We start from the raw sequence: 23,415 nt of genomic DNA, 5'->3' as shown, positions 1-23,415 counted from the left end.
AATACTGTACAGTTTACAAATTTGCCATCCATTGATATCCTCCATCCAATTCTCTGCCAACCTGCGTGGAGATAATGTGTGTTCCGAGAACAACAGGCCCAGCACTTGAAATGCCCAAAACGGGCAGAATCCACCAAAACTGATAACCTTCATGTAGAGTCTTCAATCTATATATCAACCTTCATGTAGAGTCTCAAATCTATGTATCAACCAACATCAGTAATATCCTGCAGCGATCCCAGATCCTCAAGACCAGTTAAAAATTCTGGATCATACTCCTCCGGCATAAATTCTGAACTGGGCATATCTAAAAGAAGGGATTCGTCAGAAGGCAATAAGGAATGATAATCAATTCCACATTCCAAATTAACAGAAGGGAAATCATCAATATGTAATCTTGGCGATGGAAGGAAGGATTTGGTAAGCGAGAGTGAGTCTTCATATGACTCTGCTATCTTTTGGACTTTAGACTTTTGCTGTCTTGATGAATCTGAAGAAGACTTGTGCTTGCCCAAAGCTTGAGACTTCCCTCCAGCTCGGTTCCTGGCAATACTGCAAGAAGAAAAAGCCGATGATGCCCATCCTGTACCTTCACCATCAATACAAGCTTCCGAAGCAAGCCTGTAAAAAAAATCGACAAAATAAAATAAAAAAAACTCAAGACTACATATTGACTGAGTTGCAACTAAATATAAATGAGAGACTACTCCTTAAAAGTATTGCTGAACTACCGCTTCCCCCCTTCAGTATCAATTTACCTATCATCCCTACTATACTACTTTTGTGCGCCCAATGTGGCCATTCTGTGAGCCCACAGCCGAATATTTAACAAATCAACAACGTGAATGTGCTTTTTTACATTATAGAATTGATTTTCCCATCCCTGAAATAAGTGTCCAATTCCAAAAAAGGAACAAAGGGTAAAAAGTTTGGGTATTTCGAACGGAAAATCATTTCTGGGATTGCAGGAAATGGAGGAAATGAAAAGAAGAAAAAACATTGTTACGTCATCAATCTTTAAGTATTTGACTGTGGGCTCACATAATGGCCATTATTGGACCCATACACAGTATAGCAGGAAACCAAGTAAATTGATACTTTGGGGGGTAAGGTGGGAGTCCAGAAATACTTTCAAGGGGTAATTAGTCATTTTGTCCATAAAAGAACAAAGTAAGAAACCTTTTGACACAAAACATGATGACATGTATATTACCTGAGTCGAGTCTGAGCAATTCTGCAAGAAGATTCAGCCAGCAAAGTTTCTCCATGAAATTCATTTCCGTGCACTTGTGATTCTGGCTCATATACTGATAAGGTAATAGACGAAGGGAAAGCTGCTTCATAGACACCATGGTCCTCGAGAAAGTCAACTGTTATATCTACCTGATCACCCAATGTTTGGGTCTCAAGCTGTGTGATCACATGAGAAGGTTCTTCATGATGCTTTTCACTGACATCACTGAGAAGTGCTGCCAAGACTAGCTTACTGCTCTGCCTTAAAACCTTCAAATCTATGTTTCCCGTTAGCCCCTCTTTCATCTTGCCAAAACTCTGAGAAGACAAACTGCTTGAATAGAAACCATTTCGAAAATGAAGTGTGCTTTGACGGCGCTCGAGACAGCATTTTGCCTTCCAAACAGAAGAGAGTACGGCTAGGAAATGTTTCTGAAGGTGCAATTCAGCATCGGGCTGTTCCATTGCAATATTAAGCAATGTGTGAGCTTGATCCTGCAAAAATTATACCGTCAAAATTCATATCTTTTCAACACATGCAAACATAAGATATGAGGATGGTACATGGACAAGAATACTGACAAAGGACCAGATAAATATTTTGGAATAATATAACCACTTCACAGAATGCAGTTTAAGGAAAATCAGATTATTCAACATGAAGTAAATGTGGAGTCAATTAAATATTAGGAACGAATTAATCTTTCAAGTACTACAGATTTTACAATTATTCATGCTATTTCAACAAATAATACATAAAATATGTTATGATCAACAACATGCGCTTGTTAGAGAATGTATCAGTTAACAGACGATGAATAGGTGATTGAAAAAAAATAAAAGTAAATGGTTTGCACAACTCTGAGACATGCAACTGCTGAGGCATACTTCACCAAATTAGCATTCATTGCCAATAACTTTAAGCATATATGTTCAAGTAAACCAATATAATCTTATACGAGTACATACTCCTGATTTGGAATCCCTATATTAGTAACAAGGACATGGAAACCTGATGTTCTTAGACTTTACACGAAATACAATATGTTGTCAGTGACAAGTCATTACTAGTTTCATCGGTGCAGGATCAAGATCAATGACACATGTTTCTTATTCCTTTTTCCCATCAAAATGGGCCCATTGAGACTAATAATGTTAGATTTTATCGCAAAAGAAAGCCATGTTACTCGTATTTGGAAGAGGCCCAAACATGTTGAGTGTGGAACTCATCAACTGAGGAGAGGACCAGAGTGATAAACCGTCATATTTTTACATAAAACAGTTGTGGACCAATTTCTTGTCAAGGGCTCAATCAGCCAAAGCAGAAGATTTACATTAAAACCATACTATCTTTACACAGGTTAACAGATGGGTTAGGTTTATCCCACAGTAAAACTGCATGTTTAAACCTGAAATAATTTCTTCGGTCAAACATAAGAATGCAAATGAGGGATAGAAGATGGACAACTAAGTAAGTGTGCTTTCAAATGCTAATATCATCTTCACCTTCCATGCAACAACAATTTAAGGGCAAAGGCCTACAAATCTTACAGCCTTGAAAAAAAAGAAGGCACTTAAGCATGAACATGAAATGGTGAAAACATAAAATTAAATCAATCATAGAAAAAATTGGATAAATCTATCATGGCAGAAAATTGGAGGAATGTCATACAAATGGAAGTTTCAATACGAGAATTCAACTGGAGATTGTTCTGCTATGCCCGTGTCTTTTATCCCTACAACCCACATCCGACAAGCAACTGATATTCCAGCTATGCATAAGAATCTATGTCTATCACTTTTTCAAATGAAGATTAGAAAACATTTTTTTTAATATATTTGCACATTGCGTCACATATAGTCATATACTATACTTTGTTCAAGATAATAATACCTAAAGGAAGCTTCTCAACAATATTTGGGCAAATTGAAGATAAGAGGAATTTCATTACATTATAAGTTATCATATAACCAAGCAACAACTGCTTGTTAGCCTGTGATTATAATCTAAAGTAACATTCAAATTATTGCAACAAACAAGGAGGGTAAGTTCATTACCTCGGTGACTCTGAGAAGCGCCTTCCCAGATCCAGACAAAGTGTTCTTTTCAACATTAGAACCGTCTGCAGCAGGGAACACGTATTTAAGAACAAGTTCACGGAACCTCTCACAACAATGGACAGGATGGCGAAACCACCCCCGATAAAAACCACCCGCGGGCATACTGTAAATTGCATCACTAGCAAGGGCCCAATGGGTGCCATACTCGTGTACAATTGCACACAACATGGCATCCTCTTGAGATGACCAGGAATCTGGAGGTGGAAAGCAATCCTTAGACCAAACATTAGTTTTCCTTTTAAATCTTTCTGGCTTGACCACCATAACACGTTTTATTGGCATCGCCGTGATGGATATCTTGCTTCCCACCTTGCTTCGGTTTGACTTTAGATCAAAGTCATTAACTCCGTCTACAGACCTTGACTCCTTGGCTTCCACTAACTGCATAAATGAAGAGTTAGAATCCTCCAAAAGCTTCCAATCAGGGGCTTTCTTGAGTTTCTTCAAGCTTTTCCTCGAGTTCTTTTGTTCTTCTGGTTCAGCTACAACCTTCTTTCTCTTTTTCTTAGGTGGTGAACGTGGAGGGGAATCCATACACATCATCTCAAGGGAAAGATCATCATCATCTGATTCAACTGGTATTTCCTTAGAGGCAGCACCCATTTCAGATGCTAGAGGTCCTTTCTTTAAAGACTTGAACTTTGTTTTCTTCGGCCTCTTCTTAGACTTGGACTTACGGTCAGCGATTTCCACATTCCTGTGCATGGAAAACACCTTAGTAAGCCAAATTCAGCTATTTTACCGCAACAGTTCTCTACATAAAATAAAGTCACATGGCGATACTGAGCAACACTTGCAGCCAACAAGTGAAAGTTTGGACCTTGAAAAACTGTTCCCATGTAATTTCTTTCAAACCAAGAATTAAAATCTTTGATTAGCATATATTCTCAAAGTTATGTCTGAAGATGACAAGAAACCATGATTGCATTTCATATTGTTAAGAAGAACTGCTTGCCGATAAAAGAATTATTATCAAGGTAATTCAGGAACCTAACTTTTACGACTTCCATACCTTAGAGCCTCATAACTCTTGTCTGTGTCTTGAGCATCAGATTCTTGTTCGTCAAGCAACTGCAAATGAATCGAGACAATTAGATGGAGACTGATTTTGCACCAATAACATCACAATATCAGTAAAATCTCACTGACCTGTTGCTGGGCTAAAGCTTCAACACGTTCTCGGTATGCCTTAGTTGCAAAATCTGCATCCCATCCTGTTTTAAAGGTTATGCATAAGTTTGAGAAGATGTGCATCTAAAAATGGTATTGAGAAAAGAGATTAATACTGAACCAAGACAAAATTCAAACAAGAAGACCCTAAAAGTTTGATGTTTACAATTGTTAGTCAGGTAATATAATATATTGAATTATTTTGAGAGAAAAATAGTAAAGGACAACAACAACAGAATTACAATATAACAGTTACCTGCAACAAGAACGAAAACTAAAAATGCATAATTGAAGAGCATTTAAAATTGGCCAAAGATTGTGAAGTTAATCCTCAAATACTGTGTAAAAATATGATCATGACAGACCATACTTCTACAAACCCATACATCATAAAGTATGAACACAGAATTTTCACAAGTGACCACTCGCAGTAGGTACTTACTTTCATACAACAAAGGTTCCTGATCTTCATCAATTTCTGCTTCAAGATCTTCCTTGAACTTTTCAATACGGTCAAGCTCCCATTCTTCTGCGTTCATATTAACCTCATATTCTATAGCTGATTTGTCAATTATAGGATCCCACAGATCCAGAAAACGCATTGCATATCTATCAATTGGTCGAAGATGGTTCTCAAATGACGAACTTGCTTGTCCAGCAGCAGATGCTGCAGCTGCCATCTGCTTTACATCAGCCAACATATCAATATCATCATCATCGCCCACAACAGTAAGTGCCTGTGCTTCATTTTTATTATTCTCAGAAAAGCTAGCATCTTTATCTTTGTTTGCAATGGGCTTTCCCCAGCTCTCTTCTTCAGCGGTTTTCTCATCAGCCTTTATGTCATCATCATTTAGAAATTCATCTTCATCCATTTTCCCAACGACCTCCTCAGTAAACTCTTGATTGTCCACTGCCTCTTCCTGCTCTACCCTTTTCAGCGCCATATAATCCGCTTCATCTTCCGCTTGCTTAATAGCTGCTTCAACATCATCGTTTGACAGAACTGCCATATCATTTTTGGAGCCCTCAACAGGGTTCGAGCAACTTTCATGCAACTTGTCAACAGAAAAAGCCCCATGACCAGAGAAAATATCAAGCGGATCAAGCTTCTTAAAGAAATCCGTGTTGTAACTACCACTTTGTATGACCAAATCATCAAGCATGCGCTTCTGATTTGCTTTCTTTAATATGTTTTCTTCAATTGTACTCTCACTGATAAGCCGATAAATATGCACTTCCCTTGTCTGTCCTATTCTGTGACATCGATCTTGAGCTTGCTGGTCCATTGCAGGATTCCAGTCACTATCATAAAAAATTACAGTATCTGCCCCAACAAGATTAATCCCAACACCACCACTCCTAGTTGACAATATAAAAAGAAAATACTTTGGATTTGTATTAAACCTCTGCATTAGTGTTTGTCTCTCCTCAGGCGGAGTTGAGCCATCCAAGCGCATGTATGTGTAACCATATAAGTTAATGAATGCTTCAAGAATATCAAGCATCTTAGTCATTTGAGTAAATATTAGAGCCCTATGGCCATCCGATTTTAAATGCCTTAGCAGGACCGAGAGCTCCTGGAGCTTTCCACAATCAAACTGTATCAGACGTCTGTCCGGGAAATACACCTGTCGCCGAACAATAGCAGGTCTGATTGGTGTCAAAAGAGGAGAGAAGGCTTCTGTGCATTTTTCTACATAAGAGGATTGCAAAATAATAGGAGAATCTCTTTTACTGCACCAGCAACTAGGAGGAGGGGCTCGTGAAGCGGGAATTGCAAACATAAAGGACTCAACCAGGTCAAGCATTTCTTGTAATCGCTCCACTGGTGAGAGTACCATAGCTGCAAGTTTTGATGAGAAATCCAAGTAACAGGAAGAACTATTCTTCATCTTGTGAAGATCAAAGACAGGATCTTGGACGGTGACAAGCTCCCTTAGGTTAGTTCCATAAACAGGTTGCTTCTGGCACCTTAAGGAATTCCACCATTCAATGGCGGCTGCCCTTTCCTTCAGCTGTCTCAGTCTTTCCTCGCAGAGGGCCCTATGTATCTCTTCAAATATATTACCTCCTGGATTTCTCCTTCGGTCACAGTTGACATAGGAAAATGGCCCACTCTCTGAAACCATTGGTATTTTTTCCTCAAATAAGTTAATGGGACAAGAATTTGATGCAATTTCATCAACTTCCCATGACGTCATGGTGAAGTCAAGATGGGTGAATACAAGATTCAGGCCTTTCAGATCAACCTGAGAAAATGGACAAGAAGAAAGGACGGTACAAACAGGAGAGCTCAACTGCATGTCAATACCGGGCAAGTCCAATGAACTTACAATAGGACGACCCTCAAAAAGATCTGGATGGTTACAGACTTTGCGGAGCTGCATGATAACACTAATCATGCCAAAGAAATTCGAACTTGCCAATGTTGCCTGTGTTTCTGAACTAGCAATGAAATCTTCATATAAATTCCGCTGCCTTCTAGAGAGTCTACAGTATATGACATGCTCATACTTCTTTGGAAGTTGCTTTTCCACATCTCTCTTTAGACGACGAAGAATAAACGGGCGTAGTACATTGTGTAAACGGTCTACAACTTCTTTGTTTACAGTATCCTGTCCCTCAACCATTCCGGCGATTGGATTGCAGAACCAATCTTTGAATTCCTGATGAGACTGAAAGATATGAGGCATTAAGAAATGCATCAACGACCAGAGTTCCATGAGATCATTCTGCAAAGGAGTCCCAGTCAATAAAATCCGCCGCTTTGAATTAAAATTTAATAGTGTTTGCCATCTTTGGGATTTCCAGTTCTTTATTAGATGAGCTTCATCCAAAATAAGATATTTCCACTTCTTGCGCTTAAAAATCTTTGAATCCTGTATAACAAGTCGATAAGTTGTGATACATATGTGGAAGGAGTTGGGTTTCATCCAACCCTGGCGTTTATGCTTCCTTTCTTTTGCACTTCCAAAGTATGTCAATATTTTGAAAGCAGGACACCATTTAAGGAATTCAGTTTCCCAGTTAAGCATCACACTAGTGGGTACTACTATCAGATGAGGTCCCCATATACCCTTTTCACATGCAAGGTGAGCTAGAAGAGAAATTGTCATGATCGTCTTCCCCAAACCCATTTCATCAGCAAGAATTCCATTCAGCCTTTTCTCATACATTGTTACTAACCAATCCAAACCAATATGCTGGTATTCTCGAAGAGAATGCTTTAGGAGAAAAGGGAATTTTGTTCGGACTTTGGTAGTTGAGAAAGTGTTCCCAGTTGGTTGAGCTGACCTTGCAGCTGCCGCTGCATCAGCAATTATGTCTTCACTCCCCTTTTTATCTGAAATTTCATTATGATTATCCACTACTTGCATATCAATATCCATATCCTTGAGATCACTAGATACATCCTGTTTGGATGATGCATCCGTGGGGAGGTCTGGATCTGCTAATTGAACATTATGATGTGCAGCAGAATCCTTCTCATCATCAGAATCTGAGGAAGCAGAATCTAATTCTGCAGTGCTATCAGCGCAGTCTTCCTACATGGGTAGACTGTTAATAATGATAATACAGGATAAAAGAGGAAAGGGGAATACACAAAAAGAGAGGTCCCATACCTTTCTATACCTTGCAAGCAGCTCTTCGACAGGCATTTCACTCTCTTTCTGCAATAAACCAATCTGCACAAAGAAAGTCGTTTTAGGACACAGGTTTAACAACTCTAAAACATAATGGAATGAAGAGATAAGAGGAAAAAGGATAATGATGGTTAGGCCTGCATCTATTTCATGGCAGAAGATGTCTAACTGTGTAAGGAAATAGTCAAAGGTACTTGGCACTAGACAAATACTTTGAAGTTATGGTGAGGGTTGAGGGTTATAATTATACTCCAACATACACCCAAGTTGAGGGACCCAAGTTGAGGGCTCTTTTATATGAGACAAAACCTAGACTCACAGAGTGGTATAATTTTTTTTTTTAATCCACTTTAGAAATTTGTGGCCGCTAAGATATGAACCTGGGCTGCTCTAATATCATGTCAAAGATTCCTACCACTATGCCAAACCTCTGAAGTTGCTTGAGGGTCATAATTTTATACTCTTAACAAAACAAAAATCATGATGGAAACTTCTCGATCTGGCATAAAATCATAACACTTTATGCAGAATTCTCTTAAAGATGAAGAATTAACAGAAGCCTTTGTCAATAGGTACAAAAAAGATGTCAAATCTGAATATATGCAGACCAGCAAGCAGACACATGTATACTCTGCACAGACCAATTATTACAGAGAAACTCAAAATCTGACGTAAAAGGTTGCTCTAATAATTTATATTCAAAACCCAACGATTAATAGTGGAATCATCACATAAGTGGCCAGAATCATCTAAGAAAATGGAGACTAAATGAAGCCTCCAAAAGTAGAGAAAGACAAGATGGAACATATGCAGGAAAAGTACACGGGATTTTGGATCTTGTAAACAGAACATAAGATCCAAGAGCTTATGTGTTGCCAATGCAGAACTTTTATCAACACTCGCCAAATGCGTCACTCGCTCTCACTCACCATATTCGCCCAGGAGGGGTTGGGGGGTTGTTTTGGGGAGGGGGGCGTGTCCCTAACTATAATCCCAATCCAAAACCCTTACCTAACCCAACCCATCTCTGTTTAATTCTCTGCGAGTGTCCAAGGATAGCTAGATCCATGACTGTCCTTAGACTTCTCCTTGCCAATGATCTCAGAAAAGTCCCATATCTTACGAGCCCCAATAACTGAGGATCAGACTAAATATAAGCAATATTGTGGATCCACTCAAGAAAAGACAAGAGGTAATCAGTGTTGATAACTTGTAATCGACAAAAAATCAGAATGTAAAGCATCTCAGGAGGCGGTATCCTGTATCCAACATCTTTGGGCTACGTTTACAGTCCTTCAAGCTCACTTTTGAGAAAATCTGTTCAGCAAAGAGCATCTTCGTAAATATGGTCACGTGCGGGCATAGTTAGATCCTAAACATTCTGGAACTTTATCACTATATAGAGTTGTGTATCAAAGCACTTAGTGACTTGCAATGTCTACCGAGAATGTGACGCTGAAGGCCCCACTATTAAGAAGATAATATATCACTTTAGACTTTTAAGTCAAGGAGATTTATAACTATTAAGTAAGTTGTTCAGATATGATAAATAATGCTTGGTGGAGATGTGTTGCTAGCAATCTACCTTATTGGCCATACAATTAAAACTCACTGTAAACAAAATCAGTCCACCAAACTTTATTTAGGTTAAAAAGGTCCTGAAGTCTTGCTGCCGGGGATGACAAAGGTTTGCTATAGAGAAGTACATTCGACTCTTGAGGATGAAGAGAGTAGTTTTCCACTATAAACCCTTGAATACACTTAAATAAATAAAGGACTATATGAGGCTGAAAGCAGGGATTGCGGTGAAATAAATGACAAAATGAAGTAATTAGAAAGTAAATTATTGTTCACATGCTGCCTAATTGGAGGCCTCTAGGAGAAACTTCTGCAGAAGGAACCAACTACATGTTGCATTTCAGGGCATTAATAAATACAATAGCTTCCTAAATCAATCAAAAGAAAATTTCTCCACTGCCATGAATTTGAAATAAACACAGGAAGGTTTAATCATCAAGAAAATAAGAAGTACTGGCCAACTTGATCAAAAATCATGCAATTTTAAACCCTTTACCTCATCCAGAGGGTCATCTGATTCTCCCTTAGCCAACTCTTCCTCTTCAGAAAGTGTTTCCTCATCATCCTATAAATTATTTAATTAAAATATATATTTTCAGTAATCAATGCAATGACTAAATCAGCAAGATGAAAAATCAGACAGGAGAGTTGGGGTTGTTACAGAATTACAACAGGAATCACAAATCCCCACAAAATTATCATGTAGATGAATAATTAAGTTAATAACAGTAAGAAATGAAAAGCCCGCAACGTTTCAGAGCCATACCAGCTACAGCTTGCAAACTATAGTACATTAGCAAATCAGCAAATGGGAAGCAACTTTTAAATTGTGAAGTAAACTACATTATTAAAGCAGCTAATCGTAAGTGAGTTGCCTACAGAGATTCACAAGAAACCGTCCATGAAAGATAAAAAAAATGAAATGCCTATTAAAATGGCAAGGTTTTGACAAAATGGACCACTCAAATTCCATACAGAGGCATAAACTTGCCTCAAAAAATACTTCCAGAAAATGAGGTCCTACGCTAACCAGAAAATTAGGGTACCGTCTAATGAATATAATACGCACTTACCACATGATATATCACACACACAGGTACACCATAAATCTAAAAGGATGGTTCTAACTGCTCATGTACATCAAGCTCATTGTACCAGCAACAAAACAGAAGCATCATAGACTGGACACTTTCAAATGATGGTGGAAATGATAAACTTGATATGTGGCAGTGAATCAGCCCTAGCATCAGAGTGCATAAGCAAATGAAAAGGTCCAAAAACAAACCTGATTTTCAAAATGGTTTACAAATTTCAGATAAAAATGTTTATGATGATTGCTGTCTCCGATTGCATGAAGTAAATCAAGTTAAAAATTATACAGAAGCAACATGGAAAAGGTAGAGCAAGAAATACTATATTGAACAATAACCACTTTACCTTATGTCTTTAATCAATCAGCAGGTGCCAAGTTAACCAAATTTACATGTGACAAAATTAGCATCCTCAATATAGGAATAGAATACAATATATAAGCTTAAACCTTTTCTTGGAAAGGACATAGCCATATCTCAAGCAGAATGAGAATCTTAACTCCAGACTCTGGCACATTGGACGGTTCACTACTGATGAACAAGTGCTCTAAAAGCCTTATTAAAGATATAATGCATATTAAAGTTCATGCACTAATACTTGTTATCGAATTGACAGTTAATAATCATTGATCATGATTCACAATTGGTTAGCTGCAGTGTGGCTCAGAAATGTGTGGCTATGTGGCCTGAAAATGCACATACCCCCATGTAATAAGGCAAACAGGCGATTTTCCAATATTTTAATGTGAACTTTGGAACTCTTCCAATATTTGAATGTGAACTTTGGAACTCTGTCAGACGCTATTGATACAGGTATGCCATCTAATTTCTCTATCTACTCGATGTATGATTGTGTCAACTTCTCTAGACAAAATGTCATGTTCATAGCCAAGAAATGTGTCCAACTCAATCGATACAGTCGATTCTCTCTTTTTTTTCCTTTTTTTAAGTGGTCGATTATCACTCATACAGCATCATTAGCTCTCAAAGATCAGATCAACAAATGCATGACCTTCTCCGATTTCCATATTCATATACCAAAATTACCGATCAACCCAACTGGTCTCTGATGTTCCATTGACATTTGCTGACTCTGATGTCCCATTAACATTTGCTGACATGTCAAACACTCAACAATATACTTTGAAATCTCCCTCTTCATACTATCCATCGACAGACTTTGTTCAAGTGCTTGTACATTTTCATCTCGCTGGGATGCATGGTATAGATATAGAATGATGCTTCCTCTGTAAGCTTCACCACCAGGACATCTGGTCAAACTCGAGTTTCAAACCTCAAGAGTCAATCTTCATTATTTTAACCCTTGGTTGAGTGCTTCCTTCCACACCCTTCTTGTTTCTACAGTTGAATGTCATTCTGCCCAGTATCTAACAAAGATTGCACTAAGATATTCGCCAATTTAGTCATGACCTGGTAGAACAAAATTTCAATCCACATACTATACATGTCTTCTAACATTCTCCCTTTGTATGTAACAAGACGGGCTAAATTTACCACGCAATGCATTGTTAACCATATTGTCTAGCCTAGATGATACTGAAGGTCAACCATAATCTTTGAGAAGTTTCAACAATTTTCTTTGCTTCAAATTCAAGGCCTTTTGAGTGAAGATAAACTTTAAACTCTTGTGGTAAGTGTACATCTCGCGTGCTCCATAAAGACAATTGACTCCAAATCTTGAGAGCAAAGACTACAACTGCCAACTTCAAATCATTCTGTTTGTAAGGTTCAGTTATCTAGAAGAACATCCCCTGTTATGCGAGAAAGAACTACATCTCATGAGTGTGGTGAGAGCCACCTCCAGAACCCGTAGGAGCCACCTCTAAGGTCCACCTCACCTGACAGCTGGCGATGATCCTAAGATGGGCTACTGTAATGTCACGATGAGGACATCACAGGTGGGGTGATTGTATTACCCTCAATAATAGTCCCACATCGGAAAATTAATTGAGTTTGAGAGGGTTTAAATAATTGGTCTTGAGAATCAAGTGCAAAATTAACTTGTTAATTCCGGCAGTAAATTGAGCTAAACCATGTGTTGCACTCAGTGGATCTCAGGACTTATATCAAGTCAATGGGCTTGCGGGATCAAGGTGTGACAGATATGCTACAACCTTGTCACTTTGCATGAGTACTCACCCTAGCACCATTTAGAGGCATTACTAAACACAGCAAATGTTTCACAATGCATTGTGGTAAATATAAATTTATCACTAGGCTTCATAAGGATTATCTATTTTATGTACCAATGCTAGGAAATTCGTTTGAGATTCAAAGAAAGTCTTTTAGTTGGCCCTATTGGAGCTTAAGCCATATTGTTAGACTTATAAAGAGAACTCAAAATGCATCATGATTGGAGAAGAGGAAGCACTAAGGCATCAAACTATCGAATCTGTGAAAGTACACTAATAAATCATTTGTAAGAGAAGACACATGAGATCTAGAATATTATATACACGATACGTATCTAGAGTTCTTCAAGAACAGAGGTATTACCATGTTTAGAGGACGAACTTTTTATTAGTTAGGAGTTGTAATAACACAAATTATTGATTACATTGTTAACCAAGTTTTAAAATTAATTAAGGGTTTTTCACATAAACTACCTTTGAAATAAGGATAGAATATAATAACAACCTTTAAAGTTCAATTGATATAGAAACCGTCTTCAAAAAGAATTCTAACAACAATTGCCCTATTATTTAGTGAAGTTTCAATTGAAATCCCCAAGATACCTTAAAAACGCACATGTCAGGGCCATCAGGCGCGTGATATTCCTTATTAACCAAAGTTAGCCTATTTTCTGGTGTGTTTTTAAGGGATTTTGGGGATTTCAATATAAATTCTACCAAAAATAGGTTAGATGGTTGATTGTTACCAGAACCCTTTTTAAGATGATCTCTATACTAGCTAGACTTTAAAGATGGTTTGCATATGATCACCATATTTTAAAGGTGGCTTCTGTGAAAAAACCAATTAACTATATAGTAATTGAGCTGGCTTGGACTTGGCATGCAAATATGAGTGTCATGTAAACTGCGAAGTAATTTTACCCAGAAAAATCAACATATAATGGTTGACCTCATTAATAAACTCTTGGCTTGATTCCCGTTGGATTACATAGAAAGTCGCGAGAGACAATTGTCCCTTGCCTCTTCGCCTTAGGATGGCTATATAAAAAGGACGCCAAACTCATTCGGCCCCTCTCTTCGCTCTTCTCAGATGAATAAAAAATAAAGGGAAAGGGGGGAGAGAATAAGAGAAGAGGCACAAGAGGTTTGAATCCAAGGGGATATGGAGAAGCTACAAGGTTCAAAATGACTTGAAAAATCTTATAAAACTTTGAATTAATTCCTAAAAAATTATAAGATGTACCATGAACCTATTATGAGTGGGCTCTGCACACTTTGATCTTAGTCATACCAATACTTGGGATTAATAGGTCTATATAATAGGTTTCATAAAGAATTTTTTATTAACATTACAATTGTCGCCCCTCCATCCCTCTCCATCTCTCTATTGCATTCAATCATCCCCCTCCCCCTCTCTTAGGACCTATTGATCGTGTGGCTTCATTGATAGAAACAATCAAATGGGAAAAAATGCATGAATGCAACAAAATAAACTGATGGTGACATTAGGCAGCATACCAACCAACATGTTTCTAGCTCTCATACAACATATTTTTAATCTTTTTTGGATCCAATCCCTCTCGTCTAGGTTGCATAGGTACGGGTATGGACACGAATACAGGTACGGGACACGGCAAATTTGTAAAAAATAGGGTACAGGGACACGGCTCATATATATATATATATATATATATCTAGCTCTCATACAACATATTTTTAATCTTTTTTGGATCCAATCCCTCTCGTCTAGGTTGCATAGGTACGGGTATGGACACGAATACAGGTACGGGACACGGCAAATTTGTAAAAAATAGGGTACAGGGACACGGCTCATATATATATATATATATATATAATTGCAAATTCCAGACAGACAAGATTCTCTAAGTTAATCGGTAAAAGCTGCAGCTATTCATATGACATCAACACAATAATTTGCCATGCTATGGTAAAAGCTGCAGCCTTTCATGACTTGCTCAAATACTCTAATATACCAAGTGTTCGGGAATACCCGGGGCTACGCTAAAGCTAAACCCCTAAAACAGCAGAAACGTAATATAGAGAAAAGTACACCAAGATTTACGAGGTTTGGCAACTGCCTACGTCCTCGGGAGTCACACAATTAATTTCTTATTAATCAACAAGAAATTACAATACAAGAACGGATCTCAAACTTGAGATCTCTCAAAATACAAAACAACATTGTAGTTACATTGTTAATTCTCTTTTTTAATTCCCCCTCAAACTGAGATGTGGGAAAAAGAATCCCTCTTAAATCTCCCATCTTTAATTCACTGTGTGCTGGAGATAAGAATCAAGAGCCACCCCCCCCATAATTTCTCTCTTTTTAATTTCCTCTTTAATTCCTTCCCTCAAAACACAATTGAGAGCTGGAGAAAAAACAAAGCCGCCGCTGGAAAGAGAGAACGCGTGAAGAAGAGAGAGAGAAGCCGCCACTGTTGGATCTAAGCACGAGAAGAAGCAAACGGGGTTTGAGCTCTGGGTTTCTCTTTTATAGGGAAACCCTAGCTCCAGCTGGAGACATGCTGCCAACAGCCTGTCACGGAGCTCGCTTGATGTCGTTACTCGCCCGAAGCCCGCATGCACCGTCGAGCTCGCCTGCAGTACAATTCGAGCTCGCCTACAGAGCCTCGACCTTGCCTGATGTCGCTCGAGCTCGCCTACGTGTTCACGACCTCGCCTGAAGCCGACGCCCGCCTGGAGCTCGACCGCAACGAACTCGCCTAGCCTCGTCATCGACCTCGCCTGAGCTACCTGACAGATCTCGCCTAGACTGCATTGCCCACGGTCGCTCACCGGAGCTCACCTCACCCGCTCGAGTCGTCGCCTGCGGAGGTTTGTGTCTACACCTACGTTACCTGGACTCGGGTATGAGTATCCGATACGGGTGCGGATCCGAGTGTCCGATACGAAATTTCTAAAAATTTTGGATACGGGGACACCGTCCTAAATTTCGACACGGGTACGAGGATACGACAATAAAAAAAAATAAAAGTTTAATCAACAATTCAGCATGTGAAAGGCTTTGTAACTTTCCAACTTCCATCTTTAACTCTTCATTACATGCAAGCAATTAACAATTATATTAACTATAGCAATTTTACTATGTTTAATTTCAAATTCTCAATAAAATAAGCTCATTCCTTAAAATTATAAAGTAAACTCATTTGAAACTTTGACTTTATATTCCAAAAAAGAATAAATAAATATATATATATATATACACACACACACACACACACTTACCTATTTAAATATGAGAACACATGTCTCCCATTCTTAGCATTGCCATTAATTTTAAAGAAAAGACAAAAGCAAATAGTCAAGCACCCATGTGAATGGTGATGTCATGTTCCACTAACAAATTTAAAACTAAGAAAATAAGAGAGAGTCTTCTTCTTCCTTGCATATCTCAGCTAAACTCATTTTCCTCAAATGTAACTGGTCCAAAGTCCTCTCGCACGTGGGAAATGAATTGCTCTCGTGTCCCCTCCGTTTGGGTGCGGAAACGTACCCAAACCACACCCGGGAAACGTACCCAAACCGCACCCGACAAGGGTACGATGCCAAAATTGCCATGTCGGGTATCATAGCCTCTCGTTATCATTCTTCTCTCTCAGGCAATAAGAAGGGTTGGGTAGGAACTCAAGTAGCTGGAATCAAGTTGAGAAAGCTTTTTCCCCTAATTCACTAATCATAAAGATTTCTTGTATTTCCTTCTCTTCTCTTCTTTTCCCTTTGTCATCTCCTCTATGTTTGTCTTCTTCTTGTTCCTTTTGACTTGGTGATTCATTATTGTTTGCTCTTCAGAAAACAGTGAGCAAGTGTAAGCTACTAATACTTTTTCATATGTAAATGTTTTTCAGTAAATAACTTAAACTGGAATTATCAACTGTGAAATTTTTTAACTGGAAGTGAAATTCGCCACTTGAAATTTGGAAGCTTGGATTTGAAACTTGTTTAACTATTGCACGATCTGCGTAATTCTATGTAATCAGTTTAACAAACACAGGATACATGTATGCAATATACACTCAAGGATCTAATGCATAGTGAAATTGCTTTTCTGAACATTGTTAATTGATCACATTATAAATGAGAAACCAAATTCAAAGATCAGCTAAACCTATCCGGATTTTTTGAGCTTCTTGAACTAAATGCACCCTCGTGAAACATGAGCAAAGTACCAGAAAGACATGATATTCAGTTGTGTACCTCATTGATGTTTCTAGACATTCTGAATACACCGGGTTGTACTTAGAAATCGAGGGCAATGTTATTAGGAAAACTACTGAAGCATTAAAACAAGGGTCAAAAGAACTAATCAGAAATAGTGTGTGATCCACAGAGAATACAGCCTGTACGTTCAGACTACCTACAGTGATATTGAATGCTATTAATAGAGCTAGGGATATGAGTTATATGGAAGCTATAATTTAAGTGTCTATGCAAACCAGCATGACTATGCCCTTAGTCTATGATATATCATATATAGAATATCTTATAACAAGCAGGGGCAAATTAAGTAAACCAACTGACTACCGTAGGAGTTATGTAAATAAAAATAGATTAGATTGGACAGAAAATACCTTTTCTTCACCAATAAGGACATAGTCTCTGTCATCCTGTAAGAAGATCTTTTATAAGCATAGAAATGACATATTATAGGTATAATAACATTTCTCCGCTAATAATGTATGTAAAATTTTATTAATTTCTAAACAAGTATTATGAGTGCACAATATTCAAAATAGAAGAAGCATGCTTAAACAGACATCATAATTTTCGTAAGCTATAGTTTTAGTTGAAAATAAAAAGATATTTCATATTGTAATGGAACTTTTTGTCATGACTTCTATAAACTATTTCAGGCCAATATTTGCACAAAGCCAAAATGAAACTTTTGATATAATTTGAAGCTTTTACATCAGAACCAGAAAGGGTTAGGATTCCAATCAATTTTACAATGTCAGGTAATCAATTAAGTTGTCCAACAAGTATACTAGACTTAGGCACGTCCTAAATGGAGAACCCACTTTTCAGAAATAACAATGGCTAAGCCTTACCCCAAGTACTCAAAGTCAATTTTGTTAAGAGGAAATTTTGTTCGTTAAATTGGTAACTATCAATTTCCTTTTTTACTGTCTCAAGCCATGTTCATGTAGGGATGTTCCTATTCCTTATTACCCCATCAACTATAGTGTTGCAACTTGCAAAATTAACCACAATCTGATAGCTTCCCCTTACTAGTCCACTTCCACATCTCCATGGAACATGACTAGTCCTTGCTACTCCATTAACAATGATTTTGCTAGATTAACCGCAATCATATGGATCCTTCAGCTTGGTGTGATCTCCATTGAATATGGCTAAACTATCCCAACGGGCTTTCCCTCTCCTTCAATTCTCCTAAAAGCTACTTCTGATAAATGTATTCACCCTTATCCTATCTTTTAGCACCTTATTATTCATTAATCTTAAATTCTCATTTCAGCTACATGTTTCCTCAAGATGTCATATACTAATTCCCTTGTAGTTTTGAGGATTATATTACCAGTAGCTTAATGCAAAAAGCAGATGTGATGAACTCCCAACCTGGCAAATTTGGATCAACTTCGTTGGAGGCTAAAGCAAACAAAGAGGTTAAGTAATGTTGGTATTGCAAATATTCTGGAAGTTCATCAAACTAGTGACAACTATTCTGGAAGAAACATGGCTACGTAATGTTGGTATTACAAATCAAATTTATCAACAGCCACTCTTACCGGATCATCACCAGCTCCAGTTAGCACAGATCCCTTCAATAATGTGTTAGAATCTTTTTCAGCAAGTTTAGATCTTCGTGTCTGAACACCAAAGTGGCCTTCCAAGTAGGGCCCTACATGATTGTTGTCCCCCTGCTGATAGAACACTACAGCCATTATAAAAACTATCTGATTGTAGGTGAAAGAGAAAGTGATTGACTTATGGTGGAGCTCAGTGGAACCATTGTATGAAGAGTTACTTCTAATAGTTCACTCAAAAAAATGTTACTTTGATAATAACAAAAAGGGTAACATCCTCTATTATTTGCAAGAGGCGAAAACTTTGAAGATTTCATGACATAGTTACAGCCATTTACCTGGTTCACGGAACCTGCAATATCACATAGAAGATAAGCTTTATAAATATAAACAGTGAGAGAAGAAAGAAAAACTGGTTTTCAAAGCACCCAAGTTAGCACTTAGTAATAGCTCACCCTTGATCTGATTATTCCTCTTTATTGCATGGTCAGCAACATCTTCAACACCTTCTGGACTGACTTCCCTGCTGACTGACATTACTGACATCGATCACTACTAAGAGAAAGAAGATCCAAACAAAGTAACCGTACATATGATGTTGAAGCTAGCTAAGCTCCCAAAGCGAGATTCACCTTTCTCTTTAGTGTAGTTATTGAGAAGCTCTTCCAGAGGTAAATCAACTTCAGCCTGCAAGGCTATTAATTCCTCTCTTCGTTCATCCTCAGTAATGTGAATTTCATCCTCCTCAATAGTTTTTTCATCGTCTTCCTGCAATCAAACAACAGGAAATGTAATAGAGATAAAGATCATTGGAAGAAGATGTAAACTATGTAGATTCTCAATGGTACAAGTATAGAAGGAAAGAAATAAGTAGAAGCTAAGCATACGGTTAGCACGGAAGGACACTGCAAACATACAAGTCTTTTTTTCCTTCAACATTTTGGCTCTATTACCCATCTTAGTCATGTGACGTGCGGTCAGCACTGAAGGAGATATGTAAACATAAAAGCCTTCATGCCTGCAATATTTTGGCTAAATTGATCCATACATGCCATTACTAACAAAAAGAAAGTTCTGCATATGCTAAAGTATTCAAAACTATAATGTGCAAAGCTATCAAAAGACTATAATGTGTTCTAAGATTTTCAGTTGAGGGGACGTCCAAACTACGAAGTTCCTAAACCTATAGAACACAAAATCTCCACCAGGAATAGATTTTCAAATTACATAAATTTAACTTTAGCAAAAAAGCTCCATATTTCCTTCTCAATGTTATATTGCCATACAATTTCTCTTAATTACAATGATATGATTTTTAATTTAAAGAGAGAAGGAAAACAGATCCGCTTTTCAGACAAATGGACACACCACTTAGCACTCATCCACACGAGCACAAACTAGCATGCTTATGTGAACATCTAAACTTTATATAACCTGTTCCAGATTTAAATGATTTTCAAATTTAATCATAGTCAACCTCAGCACCAAGGTCCAAGTAGATATATTTATGAATGAAGCAACTCTTAGAAATTTGCAGTATTAATACTTTCAATTTAAAAAAATAAACCAAAAATTGGTTTCTGTACTCACACATACAACCTGACAATTTTGGCAAAGAGGTCACAAATTCAAGTTAAATGCATGTACCTTATGGTAAAGAGGTCACAAGTTCCAAGGCATGGTACAACCAAGACAAGTTTGGAACTTTCCCCACCATTGGGAGAAAATGGAAGGAACCCAATTTGTGAAAACAAATTGATCAAACCCTTCCCATGAGGCTTGTGCGCCACGTGGAACCTTTTTAATTGGAAAAGGTAAAGACCATTGTGAAAGTACACCCAGCCAGGTATTAAAACAAAATCGTATCTATGCAGCATTGTGCATGGCATGACAGGGGCAATCATCTATGTTAGCCACTCAACTACCCATTATAGATCAAAACTATTTTTATCATCTTTAACAGAAGCAGTGTTAGCTGATACTAAATCACAAATTTCATCTCCACACAGCATGCATTTGCGCTGAAGAAAATTAATAGCTAACAAAATAAGATAAATCATCTCATCTATTGTGACAGAATATGAACCAATGACCTTAGTTCATAACTAGCAGTTCAAATGTGACAATGATTTTAAGGAAAATGCACATAGGGTTCAGTTAGAGGTTTTGCATGTAGATATAACCTATCTTGTACCATAGGGCACTTACCACGTCATCTTCAGATCTAATCCCAAAATCATCATCGAGCTCCATGGAATCTGACTCGGCTACTGCAGGAAAGTTTCTCTAAGTAACAAAAGAAGAAAAAAAAAAGTAGCACTAGCAACAAATAATAATAATAACCACTGCATACATGAATTCTTAGATGTTTCAATAAGACACTTTTTGTCTTCTTCTCCGCCTGATTTATTTTCTCGTTCCACTCCAGATTCTATTTGCAGTGGTTTAAGACCAGTAGGAATATCTACAAGATTTTCTGCTAGCATTGTGGAATACCTGAAGCAAGCACAAAACAAAGCCCATTAAGCCATAAAATTCAAGAAGCCGTGTACCAGAAGGAGAAAAATACTACTCAAGTAAGTAAACCCAAATTCAGAGAAGGGACGCAATCGACCTTTCAGTCTGACCCAAAAGAAAGTCAAGCTGTTTATCAAGAGCTTTTTTCTTTTTCTCCTCAAGCTCCAATTGGTGCTTGTAAAGAACCTAAGATCACAATATAATAAAACTTTGCACACATAAATTAATTAAAAAACCAAAAAATTCATAATCAACTTACCAGTTTCTCTATTTTCAACCAAAATTTTTTCACATCTTTTGAAATATTAAGCGCCACTTTTCTTAACTTTTGCTCTTCTTCCTACAATCCACAATGAGTACTTAATACATTTGCCTGTATAATCCATATCTTTTTTTTTCAAAACTGAAAAATGATATCAAACCTTCACTTTCTTTTCTCCTCTGGTGGCATGCTCCGAAAAACTTTTAGAGGCCCTTATAGCTACCCTCTTTGCCTGAGCTAGCTTCCATTTTCGCTCGGACTCAAAATCCTACACCCAAAAAGGGGAGAAAATCAAATTTTTAACAAACCAATCATAGAATTCCTTGCATTTTCTTCACATTACAAGCTTAAAGTCTCATAAATAAGTACGGTACCTTTGAAAGCCAAACCATTTCCTCGAGAACGTGATCCCAGTGCGCCTTAGGCCTCGGTGGCTCTCTGGGGGCTTCAAGAGCCTACCATAAACAAATAAAATCAACAACTGAGAGCTAAAATGCACTAATCCGAGCACAGCGAGTTTAATATGCAACTGAGAGCTTTTACCTTTTGACGCCGTGACCTTGACTCGTGCTCTACCTTCGACCTGGGGCCTTTAGAGGCCATGGCCGCCCTCTTAAGGTCACTCCTGCAAGATTTTTAAGGAAAATAGAGGATAGAATAAGGTGAAATCGCGTGTTGATCTTGATTCCGGAGAGAGAGAGGGGGGGAAGAGAGAAGAGAGAGAGAGAGAGATCGAGGAGAGGATCGAGAGAGGAGGAAAGGTTTCGATCGAGCCCTAAATCTACTAAGAAATCGGGTTGAAACGGGTCGGGTGGGGTTTGTTTCGGGTTGATACCCGATTGAACCTGTTCATTTGAAACGTTTTTATTTCGAGCCTATTTATTAATTAAAATGGTCCGGTCGGGTTGAGATTCAGAACCCTATTTGGATGAATTACTACGAGGCACGTACGTCGTATGTCTATGTTTGGAAATCAATGTTGCTCGTCCCTTCTACAAACCGTGTACATTAAGGATTGAATAATAAGTATGTTACTTTTTTTAGTATATTTTAAGCTTGATAATTGTTTAAAAACCATATAGTTTCAATTATGTTGCAGCTGTATATCCTCACATGTTTTTTCCGGCACCTGTGTGCCCTACTTTTTTTTAAGGGAAAAATGTGTCCGGACCCCAAAAGCAGAAACTTCATGTGCTGCAGTCCCTTCTAGTTTCCCACATATGGTTCAGCCCCTTAAAGTATGACATTTTGTGTTGCAGCCTCTTTTTAGCAATTATTACATGTCAGTTAAGCTTAAATCCCCAAAATATCATTATCCTCTCCCTTCAATCCCTCAAACCCATACTCAATATCCTGCCCCTCTCTCTCCGTCGATCTCTTTCCTCTCCTCTCTCTCTCTCTCTCCTATCTCTCTCTAAAACTTAAGGGTTTTCTCAAGCTCGTCGGGCCGCGCTGCCCTCGCCCTCCTCGCCGTCGCCGGCCCAGGCCCCCAAGCCTCCGCCACGGTTTGTCGCCGCCTCCCCTCCTCTCCTCCATGCCAACACTGTCGTCGTAGCTTGCCGCCACTCCCCGCCTCGCCCTCGACTACATCGGAGTTCGCCGCTATCGCTCTCTGCCTCGCCCTCGAGTTCACTGTCGCCTCCTCCCCGCCCCACCTTCGAGTTCAGCCTTCCCCCTCCCTTGAGTTCAGCCTTCCCCCCTCCCTTGAGAATTTCTGGAGCGATCGAGGATGTGAAAGTGAGCGAGAAGGCGTTAAAACTAGAACTAACACGCGATGTGTTAGAACTAACACGCTGCATGTTAGAACTAACACGCCACGTGTCAGAACTAACACACCGT

General features: G+C 38.3%; 1 protein-coding gene across 2 annotated transcripts; it reads right to left on the bottom strand.

Moving 5' to 3' along the window:
- On the bottom strand, window positions 7–22,322 carry LOC109834006 (protein PHOTOPERIOD-INDEPENDENT EARLY FLOWERING 1). 2 transcript variants are annotated; one of them, XM_020401893.1, is made up of 20 exons: window positions 22,120–22,322; window positions 21,951–22,031; window positions 21,737–21,844; window positions 21,574–21,654; window positions 21,412–21,500; window positions 21,151–21,293; window positions 21,006–21,067; window positions 19,430–19,565; window positions 19,253–19,327; window positions 19,136–19,149; window positions 18,780–18,914; window positions 17,604–17,639; window positions 10,246–10,314; window positions 8,151–8,213; window positions 4,967–8,072; window positions 4,504–4,568; window positions 4,367–4,425; window positions 3,292–4,051; window positions 1,214–1,728; window positions 7–621 (listed from the first exon to the last, which is right to left on the bottom strand). In XM_020401893.1, exons 1-20 carry the CDS (start codon window positions 22,177–22,179, stop codon window positions 207–209), a joined length of 6,072 nt encoding a protein of 2,023 aa, XP_020257482.1. In that variant the 5' UTR covers window positions 22,180–22,322; the 3' UTR covers window positions 7–206. The 2 variants fall into 2 exon arrangements, with proteins under 2 accessions (XP_020257482.1, XP_020257483.1); XM_020401894.1 differs by having other exon boundaries at window positions 18,780–18,911.

This window comes from Asparagus officinalis, chromosome 3 (assembly GCF_001876935.1).
Source record: "Asparagus officinalis chromosome 3, Aspof.V1, whole genome shotgun sequence".
Classification (NCBI taxonomy): domain Eukaryota; kingdom Viridiplantae; phylum Streptophyta; class Magnoliopsida; order Asparagales; family Asparagaceae; genus Asparagus; species Asparagus officinalis.
This window is presented reverse-complemented; position numbering and strand designations above follow the sequence as displayed.